Here is an 18,295-nt window from a genome sequence, read left to right as displayed (position 1 = left end):
CGCGATCCTGGGCGTGTCATAGCCCTCATGGCACCAGCAGCAGGATGCGGCCGACAGACACTTTCGGCATTTCAGAGCGGTACCCCTTGGCCAGAACGTGTCTATACGCGATGGTGGAAAGCATGTCCCCTGTGCAGATGCTGGTAGAGCTCGATCGCCTGTCTCGCTGGACAACCGATGACAAGCTACAACCTTTCAACCAAAGGCCAAGCTGAGGCGAAATAATTTCGACTCGCGTCTCGAATCATTTTGTCACGCCAACGACCGTCTGATACCACAGTACAGGAGGAGCTCGACTGTTTTTCCGACCACGCGATTTCCCAACTCAAGAGTTCCAGTATGTGTTCCCAATAATACCTCGCCTACCTGACATGGTTCGAGCGCAGTCCAGTTCGAAATCGAGGCTGCGCCTGCGGCAAAGTAATCCCTCGCCCAGAATCAAGAGGCCTCGGATCATCAGCGATACGACATCCATTTGGCATGCACTCGGTAAATATCTCCAAGCCTTTCGAACGACTTTTCTGGATTGAAATGAATTGCTACTGCGATCCATCAGAACTTACTTGGCGAAAGAGAATTGTTCCATGTTGTTGGGATATCTTGACGGACTATCGTATTTCCATACGAGCTGTTGGGAACATTGCAACAGACGAGAAAGGACTTCCTCGCGAGTCTGTCGAGTGGATCTGGGGTGATTGAAAAAAGGTGATCACGAGACTCTCGACGAGAAATATAACACGAATCCACATTCCTAATTGTTCGCGCTCTCCGCCTCCGGATCTCGATCCTGAGGGCATTGCTTGCAATACAGCTTGTGCGACTTCGATTCTTACCTTTGATCCGTCTCGTAGTCACATGGACACGCCGACGAGGCGCCTTTTTAGACTCGATAAAGAGCAAAATCAATACATAAACGCCATGCGCATGCGTAACGCTTGATCGTCGGACCGTACCACGGTCCTCTTAAAGCCACCATTTCCTTCCAGAAGCTTGCCCCGGATGACATGCGAGCCGTTATTGGAGCGGAGTGGCCAGAATCATGCTGTGTCCGGCGTGTGAGAGTCTGGGTGATCATACTCGAGAGGACAAATCTTATATTGAGATATGAAAGGCTCGCACGTGGCTTTCACGCTCTCTGTGCTTCACGTAAGCCTGACTATCGAGTGTATGTGAGCTAAAGATAAAAATATCTAATTCCCCATTCTGGTGCGTCTGGAAGCATAAGCGAGGATGATGGTGAGTATTTGGAGCACAATCGAGTATGAACATGTTCATTTCGCACATAAGAATGACCTGATATGTATCGAAGACGGTCCGGATTGTTATTAGAGGGCGGCCGGCTGAAACGACAGGCCTCCGCTGGTAGAAGGCTGAAGGGTAAAACGATCCGCCCCGCCATGTTTCCATTATTGCGCACATGATGTGAGGATTTCACATCAGCCCGTGATGCATCCGATGATGGTGTCGTGGAGTTTCCGAGGAATCGGGTGTTCCTAGATTTGCCATCGCCGCATCAAAACATCGATCCTTTGTGAAGCACGTCACGCGAAATTCGCGTGGCACCTTTGTTCACCACGCATCACGCGGAGAAGGCCACTTTTAGGAACACGGTCGGCAAGACGGGTCGCTTTCAACGACCCATCCGAGCCAAGTCTTCAGAAGCAGCTTTGTTGCTCATGTGTCGAACTTCTCGGCTCAGAGGCTATTTTGGTTCAGGTGTTCGTTGGATCGATTGCGCCACTCGGCGTGTGGCATTGGGCAGTTCTGTGACATGATTTCCGAGTTGATCAATCGCATACACGCAAAAAGCAATGAAATCATGGATCACGGAATAGCATATCCAGGAAGAAACAAGGAGAGAATGTTAAACTGCATGATCCAGAAAATATAGCCCGATATTTCTGATGAGAAGCTCGATGTAGTCTAGTCCCACTGGCCTGTAACACTTCACGCCTTCCAAGGTTGTTGGGACGAGACTCTCCTCTTTTCATATCCCACAAGCATCTCAACATTAAGCCGTGAACTACTTATAAGAGTCTCATCATGCGGTGCAACACCACTACCCAGGCGATCAAAACTTATATTCCTCCAGGATGAGTGAAAACAAGCCTACACTGTCTGTTCTGCGGGATCGTGCAACCAAACACCGCAGACAGGCACAGCCTTGCGAAATTGCCCCAGTGGCTCGCCTCCATATATCCCGCATCCGGTCCGGACAACTGCGGTGAAAGGTCAAACTGACTGGGATTATAGCAAGAACAAGGCTTTTCCATGGTGGAGCTTGTGCGTGCTTAGTTGAGTAGATGCCGCGCCGAAAATTGAATTCCGATGGCGCGCACCATTTCATGCATGTTTATATCGGCTCATCGGGCGTGCAGGGCAGTTTAGTAGTTTCGTGAGGTGCCACGAAGTTGAATTCAACCCGACACGTGCTGTGAAATCTACTCCAGAGCAAGGATCTTCTGTGAAGACGACTGGTATAATAGTCTACATCTTCTCCCTCAATCAAGCTGTATCCTCACAATTCAGTCTTTCAAGCTTTATCAAGTTTCCTACCGTCATTCGTTGCACTTCTCGCTCGTGCATTTTCATACCAATCTTTCATTTGATTTTTCAATCGTGCCTTCATTTCACTTCGACTACTCGAAAGTCTGCCACCGACACAATGTTTACCGCAACAATCATCACCTCGCTGTTGGCCGCCACAGCTTTGGCACGTCCCAATGTTATCAGGAAGCGGGACAACACATGCCTCACATACGATCAAGCATACAAGGTTGCCGAGACTTGGGGAAGTCTGATTGCCAACTACTCGACCGCAGTCGCCGAACTCGCTTTGGTCGAGAACTTTACCGATTACTCCGAGTCCGTCAACTCTCTGATTAACAACTGCCCTCAGGGAGATGCTGCCGTCGCTCTTCCCCTTGAGGATCCGACTTTCACAACTCGCGCTGCGTTCGAGCTCGGCCAAGGCCAACAGCCGCCGATCAACTTCAATCTCCTTCAGGTCTTCCCAGGCTGTGGATCCGTGAGCTTCCGCTGGAAGACGACCAACACTGCACCTATCCCGAACCCACGGCCTATCATTGGGCTGATCGTCATCGAGACCGTTCCTAACCCGAACAAGGACTCCGAATACGAATTCCTGATCTCAACCGTCTACTCCGAGTTCGACTCCGGTGACTGGCTGCAAAACCTCAAGGACGCCGGTATCTGCGCAACAACCAGCTCTGCCTGTGCGACTGCCTCGCCGACTACCCCTGTGGCATCTGCTCCTACTTCCGCAGGAGAAGCTATCTCTCCTGCTGGCTACGCTACTGCCTCTGCCGCAGCTCCTCCTGCATACCAAACCACCAGCATCACTCAAGCAGCAGCAGCTGCTGCGTACACGACCGCCGCACCGGCTATTCCAGTCAGCACCGGCACGATCGACAAGTGCACCACAACTAGCACCGACCAGGCTGGCAATGTGTGGATCAAGGTTACTGAGACTAGCCATGTCTATGCGACTATGACCGAGTACGTCACCGTCACCAAGACTGCTTAAAGGGCGCATCACAAAAGCCACGCGAGCAAGGCGTGTATTGCGCAAGTATCTGCTTCCCACGTCGACGCAAGAATCATGAAAGATGGGGAATGATGATGACGATTTTATTTCTTTTGTTTTCCGATTACTTTCTTTTGTTTCGAGATGATGACCAAGAATACATCATGTACTTCCATTGTCATGCCTTACGCAGCAACGGGTTCTAGAACAGCCGTTACAATCGATCCTTTGAATCCTTGTCCAATAAAGTCATACAGCCTGCTGAGGGGAATTTCTATGTTGTTCCGAGAAGAAATTAATCTGTGACAATGGCTGGAAGGGGGAGACACGGTGATTCGTGATACGTCGAAACCAATATGAAAGATTACAGTTATGAATGTAATGGCGTCGCGCAAAGCCTGACAGGCCCGCATGGCGCAGTGGTAACGCGTCGCACTTGTACGAACTCCGCTTGGAGGCACTCGACATGCGAAGATCGGTGGTTCAATTCCGCCTGGGGGCAGATGATCGTTTTGCTTTTCGATCAATATTAACATATTTTTGCCCGGTCGCATGAAAGTGATTTGGAAACATGTGCGCAATAAGGTAACATTTTCACATATGTCGATGGCGCGTGGTCTATGTAGGCCGGGGCTGCAGCACCGCGAGGATTTAGCTCATATGTTATATAATGATGACAAGAGCATTTACCGAAGAGCATTGCCACACTATACGACAAGACATGAAACTATTTCAAAGTCTAGGCGGCGATCAGAGGTTTGAGCTCTTCGATCAAAGTCGCCGTACCTATCTCCGTCATGGGAGACCAGTGGCCACATTTGGCCATCTTCCTAATCTTAGACGGGCCGAAATTCGGTCCATCCTCCTTGCGCATGAAGAAATCGTCAAGCGAGTCTACCACGATACGGTGATCCAACGCCTCATCGTCAATACCAAAGAGGACCGTGACGGGATACTTGAAGCGCTGAGATGCTGGGACATCCAACCGGCGATGTGGCTGTGTGCTACTGGTCTCGTCTGATGATTCGTCCTTGAATGTCCCTACTGCATGTCTCGCGTGGACTTCAGCGAGGGTCCAAGGTTCGAGGATGAGGCCTTCGCGGTAGAGGCGGAAACGTTGGTTCCAGTCGCCTGGTGGGGTTGTCTTTGCACGTTCGTGGACTGTCGGGCCGTAGGTCAGGCCGTCTTTGGTGCTGCCCGAAGCGAGCTCGGCTGGGCTTGGGCCGTAGGAGGATGTTAGACAAGCTGCGAGAGATTCTTCAGGGATTGATGAGGCGCTATTTCCAGATTAGCCTGGGTTCCTATCTTTCGTGCGCGTTCGGTACGTACAATTTGTGTGAGCCGTTACGGTGGACGTAGCGGAGGAGAGCTGCTGCAACCGACGGCATCGCTTTTGGCCATTGGAAGGTGAGCTGAAGAAGAAATGTCTGCACGAGTTTAGTCGCAATGTCCTTGAGTTTTCCCAGCTAGACATCATGGACAACATACATAGTGTGACTTTGAGAGCTGGCTCCAGACAGGACCAAGCTTGTCGCTAGTAGCTCCAAACGGGGACTTTTTCGACCATTGAGACCAAGCATCACTTGCTTGAGAGAAGCGGAGTCGGATATCAGCTTCGACGCTGGTTGCCTGACATAGAAGGGTCAGCAGGGTGTGTCACTGAGAAACTCCACAGATGTCTTACGTAGACGCCGTTCATGGTGATCATCCGATCGAAGAGTCCGCGGGTATCAGCAGCAATGCGGTAGCCGACGACTCCACCCCAATCATGGGCGACCAAGATACACTTCATCCCATCCCGAGTCAAGTATTGACGTTTCAATAGAACGATTGCGTCGACTACAGCATTGAGAACGAGATCGGAGCTGTACTTTGGCAAGCTGTCGCTACCTCCGCAGCCAGGCAAGTCCAACGACACAAACTGAGCATCTGCAGAGAGATCGGACTCCAGGACCTTGCGGAAGAGATGGCATGAATCGGGAAAGCCGTGAATGAAGATCACAAGATGGCGAGCTGGACGCTTGCGTAGTTCAGGGCGGGTCTTGATGTAGTGTAGCTGCAGATCGTCAGGTAAAGAAAGAAAGTCGTGTGCTAGTAATGGATCTGCATCATATTCGAGGGACCATTGCTTGTGAGAACCTGGTACGATGGGAGATTAGTTCGACCGTGAGGTATTTAACATTCTGGCCAAGGATAACTTCATGGCCAGAGGGTATTGATGGAAATGCTTACTAGCTGCTGTGTTCTTCTTCTCTGCCTCACTCGGTCCCACCCATGTCTCCTTGAGTGTGAGTGCGTACACGGACGCAAAGGTGAGCAGAAGGCAACCGTAGAGAACGGCGACGCTTTCCACGATGGCCGCGCCGACGGACATTTCGAGAATCGATATCACCACAGTCTATATCTTTCACAATGTATTTCTCAGGAGATATTAAATCTCCTTATACACCGATTTCGTCACTCTCGGCTGTATCAGTGTATGGTCGACGGGCAACATCAGATTGTCGACAACGTTCGAGTTGCCATTGGAGATATGGTAGCTGTTGGCGCGGAACCTTGAATCGTTCGGCTGTTCCGCTCGGACTTCATTCGGCTTCCTCAGCGCTGCAGTTGAGCTCTTAGGGTACCAACGTCCACGAGGGTAGACATCATTTTGCTCAAATTGCCATGTTGCGTAAAGAATGATGTCTCGATACAATTTCAGGGTGTACAGCCTGTATTGAGCGATGCCTCAATTACTGAGTTGGCTCCAAGTAATGGAGGCTGTAGTCCCCGAAGGATTGTTGATGATGCACCAACGGAATGGATTTACCCTTGCACGCCGAATGCAGAAGCAGATACGGCCCGCTTGTGTTCATCTGCGAGCTGCGGTTCGTCGTTCTTCATCATACTCCTGGTGAAAGTCTGACTCCTGTATTCCGATCATCCAGTTCAATCATGCCTGAACTGGACGTGCCCGGAGCGACGCTCCACTACGAGACTCAAGGAGCAGGCCCGGTGCTATTGTGTATCAGTGGAGCGAGCGGCAGCCATGAGATCTACAAGCCGATCGCCAGATATCTCAAAGATAAATTCACTGTCGTGATGTATGACCGACGAGGTTTCTCACAGAGCTATCTCACTGGGGCGCAAGATTATGACCAGCGAGTGGAACGCGATGCCGACGATGCTGCAGCTTTGATCCAACACCTTTCGCCAGACGAGCCAGCAACCGTGTTGGCAAACAGCTCAGGAGCAATCGTTTCACTGAAGCTTCTACAACGGCACGAGGATGAGATTCGATTCCTTGTCTGTCATGAACCGCCAGCATTTAGCTTCCTTCCCGACCGCGACGAACTCGAACGGACACAAGACGGAATCTACCAACTCTACCGCAAAGGCGGCACTTTCCCTGCCCTGGCCGAGTTTGCGAAAATGATCGACACGCCCGAGCAGGAACTCCCTTTGTTCATGAAGGCATTTGATCCACGGTCTGGGCCGAACGTCTTTGCGAATGTGCAGTATTGGTTCGAACGCGAGCTGCCTTACTATCCGCTCACAAAATATGCCTCCCGAGATTTTCAACCTTTGCGACATAAATTGTTGTTGGCAAACGGAGCAGATACCAGAACTCACACATTTCAATACCGTGCTAACGCAACATTGGCACAAGACCTTGGGCAGGAATTGGTCATCGTTGCCGGAGCCCACATCGGATTCGCGACTCATGCAAAGCAGTTTGCGGTTGACATGGTGGAAGCATTGAAAGAACGAGACGGTTTTTACGAGACCCTCTCTGGGTAGTGGCAGGATTCTCATATTCAGTATGCATACAACGCGTCCTCGATAATTATCTGGTCAATGATTTTGAATTTTGTATGCAAAATAAACATCCGTGACCCAAGCATTTCGATATCCATGGATTCCTGGACCATCCCGACCACCTCACTCACGAGCATGACGTTGGCCATTGTTCAGTTGTCGAGATATAAGTATGCCAGGTCAAAGAAGTAAGTAGTCCCTCTCCTTCGTAGAAACGGCCATGCCAGTGCATGCGTGTTTGCATAACTTCTCCAAGCGCCTACCTGACAAAAACGACCCTATTTTGGGTTTGAAATCCCTGCCCGTCATTCATCGTTCTGTCACGAAGGGACATTCCAACCCGAGGAGGAATACCAAAGGTGTACTGTGCATGACATAGACTTGCGGAAATGATCACGGTATTGTCTTAGCGCAAAGCGGGTGTCTGGAGGGGGACGTAAATTGATAATATTGTTAGGCTATCTAGGACTCGCCGCCATGCATGTTAAGCTACCGTTGCCTGAAATCCGTAGCTATGAATTTCATGCTACTATCACCTGTTGGATATCTTAGGCATCTATGCTGTAATCAGCCTTGAGTACGCACGCGACGGATAACACATTTTTTTCGTCGCTGCAGATGATTTTGAGATCGTCGGGTGAAAGGTGTTTAGCGTAGTAAGTTGGCCCTGTCTTGGTCCAGTTGTCTTGCACTGTCTTGGGCAAGGTTTTGATCTTTTCCGCCGTATGTTTCTCGAGAGGTGCGGTGACGATAACATCTGGATCGCTGAGCTTGAACTTGCTATGCTTTTCCTCGAGGTACGCCTGATGGTCTTTGGTCGTACGACCTTTTTTCAGCGTAACAAAGCGCCAATCAGGGTCAAACTTTCCGGAGCATGTAGGTGGGCAAAGCTGCGTGGGATTGCGCGGCTCGACACTTTCGCCATGTGCAGCCATGGCGGATATGGAGAGTGTAGCCACGAGGTAGAAAAGCAGAGGGGGCTGGTGCGGACGCCAGGTCAACATTCTTGCAAGCGATCGGGGCGGGGCGCAGGGCAATATATATCATGATTTCGCACTGATCCTGCAAGCCCTGCGATAACGCTTTCCATCGAAGTGTCTGAGTCGATACATATCGCGATATGTCAAGGAATCAAGGAGAAGCAAGAGTCGACGATGTCGGAGAGGAGAACATCTATCTCTTCTGGCCAAACATCATCGGTAATCTAGCCTATACCATCTTGGAAACGAAACCCCACTGATGCACGAACTAGGCTACGCTCGCATCGTGTTAGCGATATGTTCACTGAGTTACATGCCACTGCATCCCCGTAGATGCAGTGGTCTCTATGCGATTAGCTGCCTGCTCGATGCGGCGGACGGATACGCTGCTCGGTATTTCCGACAGTCGACGCTGTTTGGCGGTGTTCTTGATATGATGACAGATCGCTGCACGACGACTTGTCTTCTGGTATTCCTGGCCATCGCCAATCCTGCATGGGCGCCGTTATTTCAAGGTCTCATCTGTCTCGACTTCGCCAGTCACTATGTGCACATGTATGCCACGCTGGCGACGGGAGCACGTGGAAGTAGCCACAAAGATATCTCGGCGCAGACCAGCTGGATCTTGAACTTTTACTACAAAAAGGTGTGTAAACCATGCTCTCCAGCGACAGTCCTATACTGACACTCATTTCCAGCCTGTGCTGTTCACGACCTGTGCACTAAATGAACTCTTCTTCATCGGCCTCTATCTGCTATGTTTCTCCTCCTCCGAGGTCAGCACGCCATTTTTCTCGTCGGAAATTGTAACTTCAACACTACAACACCTCCTCCCTGAGTGGGTCTTCACGATGCCAGAATTCCGTTCTGCCGCAATGATGGAGGCGGCTCGGATCAATAAGCTGAATGACCAGATTCCTTGGATCGTGGTTGGGGTTGGTCTGCCCGGCATGCTGTTCAAACAATTCACGAACATCTTACAGTTGCAAAATGCATGTCAGCGATTGACGCATGAAGATAGGCTGCGAAGGAGGCAGGCTCGGCAGGAGAGGGCGAGGTAATCTCTTCTAGCTGAAAATTTGAGAGGATTGCATCTCTTAAGAAATGAAGCCGTTCGTAATGGGCTCTAGTACTTGTATTGGGCAAGCTGCATTCTGACGTATGGTCGCAATGCAATAATGATAATAATGATAACAATAACACTAATATCAAGTATTGACTCGTTCACATCCACGTCCATAAGCCATATGCAAGCAGCATCCATGGAGAACGAATGTCGACATGCAAATCCCAAGCATTTCAGACATCGGATAGCAGCGATGTAGACGCGTGTCGCATGAATACCAAGGGCTCGGCTCAGGGTCCCCTAAATTGATAACCTCCGCGCCCATTGGCGTCAAGCTAATTCAAGGGACACGCTTCTGTCCTGCAGTAGTGATGCAGTTCGAACTCGGTCCTCCTCGTGCCTCTGGACTCAGTGCTATTCATCACCATGCGCTGCCACGAGGCATCGTTATAGCGATGCGCTGCAGCGATATCCCGGACACTCAACCATAAAAAACTGTTAAGCGCATACTATGGAGCTCGCTGGACTGTCACCGTCGGCGTCTTCGTCGCTGGTCACCAGATGGGCGGAGATACCGACATCCTACCTGCTGGCGGAGCTCGCGCGCCGACAGGAGAATCGAGAAAGACCAGCCTGCGGTTCTGGCAAGACCAAATATCCCTACAACACTTCAGTACATGTTGGAGCATTGTTTCTCATTCTCTTCCTCTCGACACTCGCCTGCTCCTTCCCCGTGATCGTCCGACGATTTCCACGACTACCTGTTCCCAACCATGCCATCTTTATCAGTCGACACTTTGGCACTGGAGTTTTGATCGCGACCGCATTCGTACATCTTCTACCAACCGCCTTTGTCAGCCTTACAGATCCATGTCTTCCACCATTTTGGAACAAGACATACCCGGCTATGGCCGGGTTCATCTCGATGATCAGCGTCCTGTTCGTGGTCGGGGTGGAGATGTTTTTTGCCATCAAGGGAGCTGTTCACAGTCACAGTATTGATGTGGAGAGTTGGAAGAGCCCCGAAAGATCAGCGGAGAGACATACTTTTGAGCATCGTAGATCGGGAAGTTTTATGCGCTTTCGACAGGGGCCATTAAAATCAGACGAGGACGAGGATGGATCGATATCGGGCGATGTGGAGGAGTCGGAAGAAGGTGAGAGGGTTCGTGCTACAAGCATTGACAAGCCTCTACCGTTGCTCCCAAAGTCTGGCGATGGCGACAATGACTCCGACCTGGATCTCGACGAGCTCGATCCCATCACAGACGATATGCAACCTCTGACAGGCAGATCTGCTTCACGAGGTGGAGAGAGCAGCGAAAATGGCCATCAACGACCGAAGAACAAATCCCGCCAAGTTTCCTTCGCGGAATCGCCCTCCTACCACGAAGCCGAGCCGGACGCGAGTGCAAACGAGAAGCGCATGATCCTCCAATGTCTCCTTCTCGAAGCCGGGATCCTCTTCCACAGCGTCTTCATCGGCATGGCGCTCTCCGTCTCCACGGGCCCGGCCTTCGCCGTGCTCCTTCTCGCCATCAGCTTCCATCAGACATTCGAGGGTCTGGCTCTCGGTACCCGAATCGCCGCCATTAAATCCTTCTCGACGAGCAGCACGAAGCCGTGGCTCATGAGTCTCATGTACGGCATCACCACGCCCATCGGTCAGGCGATCGGTCTCGCTGTGCACACGCTCTACGACCCTGCTAGTGAATTTGGATTGCTTATGGTGGGCATTGTTAATGGCATCAGTAGCGGATTGCTGCTGTACGCGGGATTGGTGCAGCTCATCGCAGAGGACTTTTTGAGCGATCACAGCTATGTAGAATTACAGGGACGACGGCGTGTACAGGCTTGCCTCGCGGTAGTCGCGGGTGGGCTGTTGATGGCGTTGGTTGGAGCATTTGCATAGCGGGATCTTTATAGAAAATGCATCTTCTCTTCTGGCTTCAGTTCTTCCGAGTGCTGATGATAGGTAGTATTTGGCGGTGGTGCCAGCTCTGCTCCTGCACCTGCTTTGCTTCATTTCTGCATATTCTGACAACTTCGCCGCCCCGATCAACAAAGTTCAACAGCTCATATAGCGAGCTTATAACTGGTATCATCACTCGACAGTTCACCAACCTTCATCGGGGCCATGCTAGTACATTCCCGCACTCGCTCTTAAAAATTCCACCTCTCAGCCCTCTCCATGTCGTCCTGTCTTACGCAGGCCGACTGTTCATAAACTTCACAAGATCATCCCTCGTCGCGACTCCCAAAACAAACCTCCTCGCCACGTCCGTAACGACCGCGAAGTCCTGCTTAACACCGGTATCCCTGCCCTCAAAGAAAGCCTCAAGTTCCTCCAACGGCGTCCCCAGCGTGATAAGCCGATATCTCTTCCCCTTGCGTTGAAACTTTATCATCGCCTTTTCGACCGGGTCCGTTCCGGAGACTTGCCCGGACGCGAGGAGTTCTTCCAATCGCGGGATGCTGATGTAGCCGAGCAAGGCTTTATCTTTGGGGTTCAGGACGGTGAGATGCGTGAATTGTTGCTCGTTGGCGGCGTCGACGGCCCGGGCTATGGGCGATTGCGGGCTCGTGGAGAGGGCGGTGGGAGGCTCGAGGTCTTCAACGGTGGCCTGCCTGGGGGTGTGAGAAGGAGGATAAATTTGAGTTGGCGCGCTCTTCTTCTTTTTTGGTTCCCTCGTGCGGGTTTCTATCTCAGCCTGGCGGGCATTGGGCTTCACTTACGCCTCTATAGCGATTCGCCCACGGGGAGGCGGACGGCTCAGAATTTGTCGCCATTTTTCGGTCTCGCTTTGACGGCGTTGTCTAACAGACAGTAAGGTGCGTGATTATCGTGGCGAGTCTGTGGTATGCTCCGCAGCTCTGCTATCGCTGTGTACTGTCCACCAAAGTTTCGCGGTCCCGCACTGCAATGGACCGCGGGCAATGTGCCGATTACGTCATCCGGCGTCTATATGTAGAAGCCTCCAGCAAATTGGGCGGCTGTGGTCCCATCGTCACATGCGAACAATCGTTATTTATTGTTCTGGAGATGATGTCTTTTCTAGGGCAACGCGAACCATGAAGAGCAATTGTTTCCGCATCCATCACCACGTTCAGGATCGACACGCACATATTCGCCTGTCATGGCATTCGCGCTCGCCGGAGCTGTGCCGCAAACGCTGATGATGCCAATGGACGAAGCAGGGGTAATGAGGTGAGATTCGGCCGCAATGGCTGTGACTCACGCCTCATCCCCTTGCCTTTCCCCTGCGCCACGCCGATCATTTCAGATCAGCCGACTCTTCATATTTGCGGACATTTATTTCATGCGTGCCTCACAAGACAATGGACATCAACGGCGGATGGATAATAACACGTCCCATTGGAGACCGCGTTCCTGACATCGGCGCAGTCCGGCTGGGCGTAAGCATTGGATAATGATATGCAGGCATAACCTCCAGTGAGGGAGAGCCAACAGAGACCAATACATACCATAAACGCTACATATGACTCTACAAACGGCTTCAATGCCGCACTGCCGTGCTCGTATTTACGAATCGTTGTCTCCGGCGCTAGTCTTGGGAGCAACTGAAGCTGAGGATTTTGTGCCGAAGGACACTTCGTACCAGCGGGACGTCAGCAGGACACCTGCGATGCGGCGCGGCAGCCTCTACCTTCCTGTTGAGTTCATGTTTTGGTAGGCACTATATAATGAGTACACGTCCCTGGAAGTGCAAGAAAGGTACTTTTTGATGTGAGTAGACATATGTCTTTGGCTTGATTTAGTACATTTCGGTAAGTGGTCTAGTTCTGAGTTCATGGCTGGTCGAGTCGAGACGCAAGGACTCCTCGATAGGGAAGCATCGATATGAATACCGAACTACCTCTCCTTACAGGATCATCAACTAACATTCAAATATCTAGAGAAAGAAATCTCCCCTCAATGCTTCCCCTATTCCCATCTTCGACCACTCTCAAGGCCACCTTCGGCCACAACCGCGTCGTTCTAAACGACGACAAACCCACCTCGACACCTCTGCGAACACCTCGACAAGCTCGAACCGACCGCTTCTCCGCCTGGTCCATCGCCGATGACGCTCAAGGCAAAGCCACCGATGCAGCCCAAGCCAACGCGGGAAAGATCGAGCTATACAGCCCGAAATACTATGCCACCTCGTAGGTATCCACCACAATGAGTCTCTAGAGAGGGAGGGAGAGACTGGGAACTCCAGCACTCTTTCGACACTCTTTCGACACTGTGCACATCATCCTCCGGTGCCAACTCACTGACGGATGTCCATATTCCTGACGAGTTAAAGTGTTGCCGGCGGCCTCTTAGCCTGCGGCGCAACCCACTGGCTCGTGACACCCCTCGATCTTGTGAAATGCCGCCGCCAAGTCAATAGCACCCTGTACAGAGGCAACTTCGACGGGTGGCGCAAGATCATCAGCGCGGAGGGCGCGGCCGGGATTTTCACCGGCGGCGGACCCACGGCCGTAGGCTACTCGATCCAGGGCGCGTTGAAATATGGCGGATATGAGTACTTCAAGAAATTCTATGCGGACCTCGCGGGGGAGGCCAACGCTGAGAAGTATAAGACTTGGATTTATCTGGCGGGGTCCGCGTCCGCGGAGGTCATTGCTGATGTGGGACTTTGTCCTTTTGAGGCGGTGAAGATTCGGATGCAGACGACGATGCCGCCGTTTGCGAAGGGCACAATGGATGGGATTCGGAAGATTACTGCGACCGAGGGGATTGGCGGGTGAGTAAGATCTTTTTCTTTTCTCTCGCGCTCTCTTTGAGAACTCCTGCGAGGAAGGCGATAGGAATTCTGACCCGACCCGTATGCGTGTCGTTGCAGGTTATACAAAGGTCTCTACCCGCTCTGGGGCCGCCAGATCCCCTACACCATGATGAAGTTCGCCTCCTTCGAGACCGTCGTCGAGATGATCTACCACCGTCTTCCAGGCTCCAAAGCGGATTATTCCAAGGCCGCGCAGACCGGCGTCGCCTTCACCGGTGGATACATTGCGGGAATCCTCTGCGCGTTTATCTCACATCCGGCCGATGTCATGGTTAGCAAATTGAATGCCTCCCGGGCGCCGGGCGAGGCCTTTGGAGCTGCGGTCGGAAGGATTTATAAGGATATTGGCTTTGGCGGATTGTGGAATGGTCTTCCGGTCCGGTGAGTGAATTATCCTGGCAAATCCTGTGCTGAGGGCCTCGTGCTGATTTGTTGTCGCTGCAGTATCGTCATGGTCGGCACCTTGACTGGGCTCCAGTGGATGATCTATGACTCGTTCAAGATCTACATGGGCTTCCCATCCACCGGCGGAAGCTCGAAAGCCCAAGAGGCCAAGGTTTGAGTGAATCCTTCGTTGTGTTTGTTATACGCGATTGCGTGGCTCGTTGTGTTTGTGTTCTTCAGAAATGTTCCTTCCAGAATTTGAATTTGACCTCCTTCACCGTCGCCGTCTTGCACGCCCGCTTGATGTCTCGCGCAGCTGTGTTCGGTCCGCAGAAATAGACTCCGACATCCGTCTTCACCCCCTTCTCAACACCTGGCAGATATGTCTGATTTAGGATACCATCTCGCATTCCGACCAGCAGACGGGAGAAATTCGGTCGGCCGAAATTGGTACGACTGGAGAGTTCTGTAAGTGGATCCTTGTCCATACCGACCGAGTTGAGCACGATGTTCTGCGCCGTATCAATATCAACGCGCTGCGTGAGGTATGTGTGGATGCGTAAGAACTCAATCGATGCGCCCAACCGGAGGTCCTCGTGCTGTTCCTCCAGACTCTTCAACAGAGACTGAAACCATTCGAAGGAGTTCGTGTCACGACAAATCCAGATGAATTCGACACGTTTGAGTCGCTTAGGCGGATTCTGCGAGGTACGCATGTGCCAGATGTTCTTCAAAATCGATGCCCAGGGTGTCACTCCAATGCCACTGCCGATCAGGATAGCGATTTCATTGTCAAAGACGTCTTCTGCTGGTGCACCGTAGGGTCCGTCGATGCGGATACGTGGCATCTCTTGGCCGTTTTGCAGAGCGACCTCGTACATGCCGTTCGGATCGAGATCGTTGTAGAGCTTGGCTTGTTCGGGGCCGGCGCCAATGGCGTTGGCTAATGAGCGGGTGAAGTCGCCTACAACGCGGACGTGGATGCTAATGTAGGGATCGAATGGGCAGGAAGTGATGGTGAAGGGATGCCATTGACCACCGCTGACGCTGGGCACGTTGATGAAGATCCATTGACCGGCTTTGTATTTCATGCTGGGCTTGACGAACTGAATTTCGACGGCGTCTGTAGAATTTGAATCAGCGCTGAGGTTCTCCGGATCGATCAAGTCACGGCAAAAGCTTACCATATGGATGTTTGACAACTTTGACAATGCGGCTCTCTCGTCGAGATCGAATCTCGCGCCATACGCGCTCACTCAAATATAGCGCGCCCACGACGAGCTCCCATCGCCATCCGTGATACCCGATACAGTGTTTCCAAAACTGTCGCTCATCGAACGGCGAGTATGGCTGAACCGAGTCTCGGACGAAGCAGCCCGTCGCATGTGTGTACATGGCCAAGAAGAACGGTACGAATAGGTGATGGGTGTACCAGAATGTCTCAAAGCTCTGCTGTCTGATCTTGGCGTGAGCGGTCGTGTACATGAGGAGCATACAAAACAGCATGACATGTCCTGTTATCCCGCCAGCTTGTGTGTAGTGGACCTGGACGGCGGCAAATGGGCGGAGTTGGATACGCTCCACGTTGAAGAAGTTGACATAGTGTGCAGAGACGTGTACAATGGTCCAGAGAAGCAAGCTGTACGCGACCTGGCGATGGAACCAGACATTCTCATCTAATGGTAGCCACTTGATTCTCGGGCGGACCACCCTGAGCAGACTGCGACACATGGGCAGCAGGATCAGAGTCGTGTCGACGGTAAGGCAGAGACCCGCTCCTCGCGAGAGCCAGACACTGAATGTGAGAGTGTTGAGCCCGGCCAGACGTACGTCAGCGGATTGGAGATACCATCCCAGAACGAAGAGAGAGATGTGAAATCCATGGAAAATCGTGTAGAAGGCCAGCTTCCGGGGAGTCAATTGTGCGGCCAGCCATGACTTGTTCTGAGCCGGCCTCGCGACATTCTTTTCGATGACCATTTTAGCAAAACGATACAGAAAATGCGATGGTAAAGATAGAGGAGGGCCCTTGCCAGGAAGATGTCGTTCCAGTCAGAATCACGAGTCCATGGTCAGATAGATTGAGGTTCGTGTGGGAGTTGCCTGTGTCCTAATGGATATTATGCATGCGACTCCTGCAACAGAACGATGGAATATCGAACGCGAAGGCAAAGTCGAACTGTGAATGCGACGGAATGGCAGCTATTACGATGTATCACATTCGAATCGAGATATCGGAAGATGATAGCCCGCCATCACGTGGGAGCATCAGAGCCGGGTGGCGTGGACGCGCGCACAATCACCCACACAAACGTTCTGTCCAGACGCACACTCCATCTCTCATCTGCATGCTAAGAATGCTCGCTTTGGAACCTTCCACGTTTTCCGGATTTCTCGCAGTAATTTGCGGGCTAATTCGGGCTGAGAGAGGAACGGTGCTATATTGCGCCGACATGCCCGAGAACCTTGAAATGTTCCATCTGTGGGAGATGGAAAGAGAGGACGAGAGAGAGATGGTGTGCGGACCCTTGTGCCGCTCAATCACACACATTACAGTATTGTCTAGTGCACGGAGGCGGGAGGGATTCATGTGTCTTGTCACTAGGTATTCCATGTATTCCGTCTCTCCTTTCAGCCTTTGTGTGTGGTAAAAGTGAGAGCTCGTGGACTTTCCTCGGCTCAGGGCCGGGGCGTGCCTAAAGGTGAGGCGTGCCTTAGCGCCAGCGGCAACAGAATAGTCGCAACCCAATCAACGACCTCGTCTGCTCTCTTGCTCACATTTTTCCCAGAATTGCTGGTCAAGGGATCACAATTCGACTAGACTGCCGCTCCCTGTCATATGTACCATAATTCCCTACGCATTTCCTACGCGCCCAATCCTGGCCGCACGTTGGCGACCTGTCACGTAGATGGTCCCTTGCCGCTATCAAAAGGAAATGGATTTTATCGATCGGTGCGCTTGGAACCACAAGATCGAGGCCTCGGCCGCGTGCTAGGCTGGAATGCTCCACGGCCTGTCTGTCCCTCTGCTTTCGTGTCGCTGGCAAGAGACGGTGAGGCGTAGACTCAGGGTGCGGCAAAGGTCGATTTAAATAACCCACGAGATGTTTCAAACTGAGCACCTGTCTCAGATCGGCGAATTTTACTGGTGTATCGCCATCGCTCTGAATATCCCGGTGGTCCCAGAATAGCGAACATCGGGAAAGAAATGTGATATGTGCGACATGCATCAAAGTCCACCTAACATATCATCGTCTTGCACGCGCCAAGGAGCCGCCATGGTCTCGGCGACACATGGCGAAGCTGTAAATACAGACCGGAGTGGTCAGAATTTCTCTCCACGTGATGAAATCAATATCGGCCGGCTTCTCTTCCTAGCGAGCCTTTCACGGGCGGTCAGAGATATCTGTAATAGTAGCAAAGTGTAGTCAAACCAGCCACAGCCACAGGTAGTCGTGTGTACAATCGGTCGTGACAATGCTGCAGTGAGAACAAGCGAAAAGCGGTCGGGTGTATTCAGACCTTTTCTTGGGGATTTTCTGTACAGGAGGCGAGACGGGACAGTCCTGCAGCAGTATTCTAGCGTGTGCCCAGCTTGCAGAACGTACCACATGCACAGAGGAACATTCGACATGTTCTCCTCCACCAAGACTCTGCGAAGCGCCACCATCTCCGCCTAGCATTCACCATCGCCGTGGTCGTGGGAATTCTCATAGCG

At 51.9% G+C, this 18,295-nt stretch overlaps 9 protein-coding genes and 1 non-coding gene across 10 annotated transcripts; 6 read left to right on the top strand and 4 right to left on the bottom strand.

The window, feature by feature from the left end:
• The first annotated feature begins 2,526 nt into the window (after positions 1-2,526).
• K489DRAFT_379079 (uncharacterized protein) lies at positions 2,527-3,788 on the top strand. The gene has a single exon (XM_033604566.1). The coding sequence runs from the start codon at positions 2,666-2,668 to the stop codon at positions 3,545-3,547; it is 882 nt and encodes a 293-aa protein (XP_033461680.1). The 5' UTR covers positions 2,527-2,665; the 3' UTR covers positions 3,548-3,788.
• Positions 3,789-3,952: 164 nt separating this feature from the next.
• On the top strand, positions 3,953-4,049 carry K489DRAFT_t21. Its single transcript has one exon. It is a non-coding gene; the product is annotated as a tRNA-Thr (tRNA).
• A 73-nt stretch (positions 4,050-4,122) lies between these two features.
• On the bottom strand, positions 4,123-6,078 carry K489DRAFT_354860 (alpha/beta-hydrolase). The gene is made up of 5 exons (XM_033602510.1): positions 5,780-6,078; positions 5,232-5,686; positions 5,036-5,176; positions 4,877-4,974; positions 4,123-4,824 (listed from the first exon to the last, which is right to left on the bottom strand). The coding sequence occupies exons 1-5, from the start codon at positions 5,919-5,921 to the stop codon at positions 4,287-4,289; spliced, it is 1,374 nt and encodes a 457-aa protein (XP_033461679.1). The 5' UTR covers positions 5,922-6,078; the 3' UTR covers positions 4,123-4,286.
• A 151-nt stretch (positions 6,079-6,229) lies between these two features.
• On the top strand, positions 6,230-7,446 carry K489DRAFT_379077 (abhydrolase). Its single transcript, XM_033604565.1, has one exon. The coding sequence runs from the start codon at positions 6,350-6,352 to the stop codon at positions 7,328-7,330; it is 981 nt and encodes a 326-aa protein (XP_033461678.1). The 5' UTR covers positions 6,230-6,349; the 3' UTR covers positions 7,331-7,446.
• Positions 7,447-7,896: 450 nt separating this feature from the next.
• Positions 7,897-8,352, bottom strand: K489DRAFT_369493 (uncharacterized protein; the record flags this gene model as incomplete). Its single annotated transcript, XM_033603038.1, has 1 exon — positions 7,897-8,352. The coding sequence occupies one exon, from the start codon at positions 8,350-8,352 to the stop codon at positions 7,897-7,899; it is 456 nt and encodes a 151-aa protein (XP_033461677.1).
• On the top strand, positions 8,217-9,531 carry K489DRAFT_336290 (phosphatidylinositol synthase). Its single transcript, XM_033602204.1, has 3 exons — positions 8,217-8,547; positions 8,601-8,974; positions 9,027-9,531. The coding sequence occupies exons 1-3, from the start codon at positions 8,469-8,471 to the stop codon at positions 9,387-9,389; spliced, it is 816 nt and encodes a 271-aa protein (XP_033461676.1). The 5' UTR covers positions 8,217-8,468; the 3' UTR covers positions 9,390-9,531.
• A 374-nt stretch (positions 9,532-9,905) lies between these two features.
• K489DRAFT_317204 (Zinc/iron permease) lies at positions 9,906-11,306 on the top strand (the record flags this gene model as incomplete). The annotated part of the gene is made up of 2 exons (XM_033601219.1): positions 9,906-10,389; positions 10,501-11,306. 2 exons carry the CDS (start codon positions 9,906-9,908, stop codon positions 11,304-11,306), a joined length of 1,290 nt encoding a protein of 429 aa, XP_033461675.1.
• A 146-nt stretch (positions 11,307-11,452) lies between these two features.
• On the bottom strand, positions 11,453-12,577 carry K489DRAFT_186460 (uncharacterized protein). Its single transcript, XM_033599494.1, has 3 exons — positions 12,466-12,577; positions 12,131-12,388; positions 11,453-12,018 (listed from the first exon to the last, which is right to left on the bottom strand). The coding sequence occupies exons 2-3, from the start codon at positions 12,182-12,184 to the stop codon at positions 11,599-11,601; spliced, it is 474 nt and encodes a 157-aa protein (XP_033461674.1). The 5' UTR covers positions 12,185-12,388; positions 12,466-12,577; the 3' UTR covers positions 11,453-11,598.
• A 522-nt stretch (positions 12,578-13,099) lies between these two features.
• K489DRAFT_400473 (mitochondrial carrier) lies at positions 13,100-14,823 on the top strand (the record flags this gene model as incomplete). Its single annotated transcript, XM_033606991.1, has 6 exons — positions 13,100-13,130; positions 13,175-13,183; positions 13,285-13,564; positions 13,807-14,151; positions 14,251-14,574; positions 14,638-14,823. The coding sequence occupies 6 exons, from the start codon at positions 13,100-13,102 to the stop codon at positions 14,753-14,755; spliced, it is 1,107 nt and encodes a 368-aa protein (XP_033461673.1). The 3' UTR covers positions 14,756-14,823.
• Positions 14,417-16,773, bottom strand: K489DRAFT_336278 (uncharacterized protein). The gene is made up of 2 exons (XM_033602203.1): positions 15,762-16,773; positions 14,417-15,700 (listed from the first exon to the last, which is right to left on the bottom strand). The coding sequence occupies exons 1-2, from the start codon at positions 16,555-16,557 to the stop codon at positions 14,814-14,816; spliced, it is 1,683 nt and encodes a 560-aa protein (XP_033461672.1). The 5' UTR covers positions 16,558-16,773; the 3' UTR covers positions 14,417-14,813.
• Between the last annotated feature and the right edge of the window lie 1,522 nt (positions 16,774-18,295).

The sequence above is a fragment of the Dissoconium aciculare genome, assembly GCF_010015565.1.
Source record: "Dissoconium aciculare CBS 342.82 unplaced genomic scaffold K489scaffold_4, whole genome shotgun sequence".
In the NCBI taxonomy this organism is placed as follows: domain Eukaryota; kingdom Fungi; phylum Ascomycota; class Dothideomycetes; order Mycosphaerellales; family Dissoconiaceae; genus Dissoconium; species Dissoconium aciculare.
The sequence above is the reverse complement of the archived record's forward strand: the minus strand, read 5'-3'. Positions and strand labels throughout refer to the sequence as shown.

Excerpts from the sequence above, each read along its gene's own strand:
- K489DRAFT_186460 (XM_033599494.1), bottom strand. The coding sequence starts at position 12,184 with ATGGCGACAAATTCTGAGCCGTCCGCCTCCCCGTGGGCGAATCGCTAT. Across the intron at positions 12,019-12,130 it reads GGGCGAATCGCTATAGAGGC|GCCACCGTTGAAGACCTCGA; the intron begins GTAAGTGAAGCC and ends ACCCCCAGGCAG.
- K489DRAFT_354860 (XM_033602510.1), bottom strand. The coding sequence starts at position 5,921 with ATGTCCGTCGGCGCGGCCATCGTGGAAAGCGTCGCCGTTCTCTACGGT. Across the intron at positions 5,687-5,779 it reads GAAGAAGAACACAGCAGCTA|GTTCTCACAAGCAATGGTCC; the intron begins GTAAGCATTTCC and ends CCATCGTACCAG. Across the intron at positions 4,975-5,035 it reads AGCTCTCAAAGTCACACTAT|ACATTTCTTCTTCAGCTCAC; the intron begins GTATGTTGTCCA and ends AAACTCGTGCAG.
- K489DRAFT_336290 (XM_033602204.1), top strand. The coding sequence starts at position 8,469 with ATGTCAAGGAATCAAGGAGAAGCAAGAGTCGACGATGTCGGAGAGGAG. Across the intron at positions 8,548-8,600 it reads CTTCTGGCCAAACATCATCG|GCTACGCTCGCATCGTGTTA; the intron begins GTAATCTAGCCT and ends TGCACGAACTAG. Across the intron at positions 8,975-9,026 it reads TGAACTTTTACTACAAAAAG|CCTGTGCTGTTCACGACCTG; the intron begins GTGTGTAAACCA and ends ACTCATTTCCAG.
- K489DRAFT_379079 (XM_033604566.1), top strand. The coding sequence starts at position 2,666 with ATGTTTACCGCAACAATCATCACCTCGCTGTTGGCCGCCACAGCTTTG.
- K489DRAFT_336278 (XM_033602203.1), bottom strand. The coding sequence starts at position 16,557 with ATGGTCATCGAAAAGAATGTCGCGAGGCCGGCTCAGAACAAGTCATGG. Across the intron at positions 15,701-15,761 it reads AGTTGTCAAACATCCATATG|ACGCCGTCGAAATTCAGTTC; the intron begins GTAAGCTTTTGC and ends CAAATTCTACAG.
- K489DRAFT_379077 (XM_033604565.1), top strand. The coding sequence starts at position 6,350 with ATGGATTTACCCTTGCACGCCGAATGCAGAAGCAGATACGGCCCGCTT.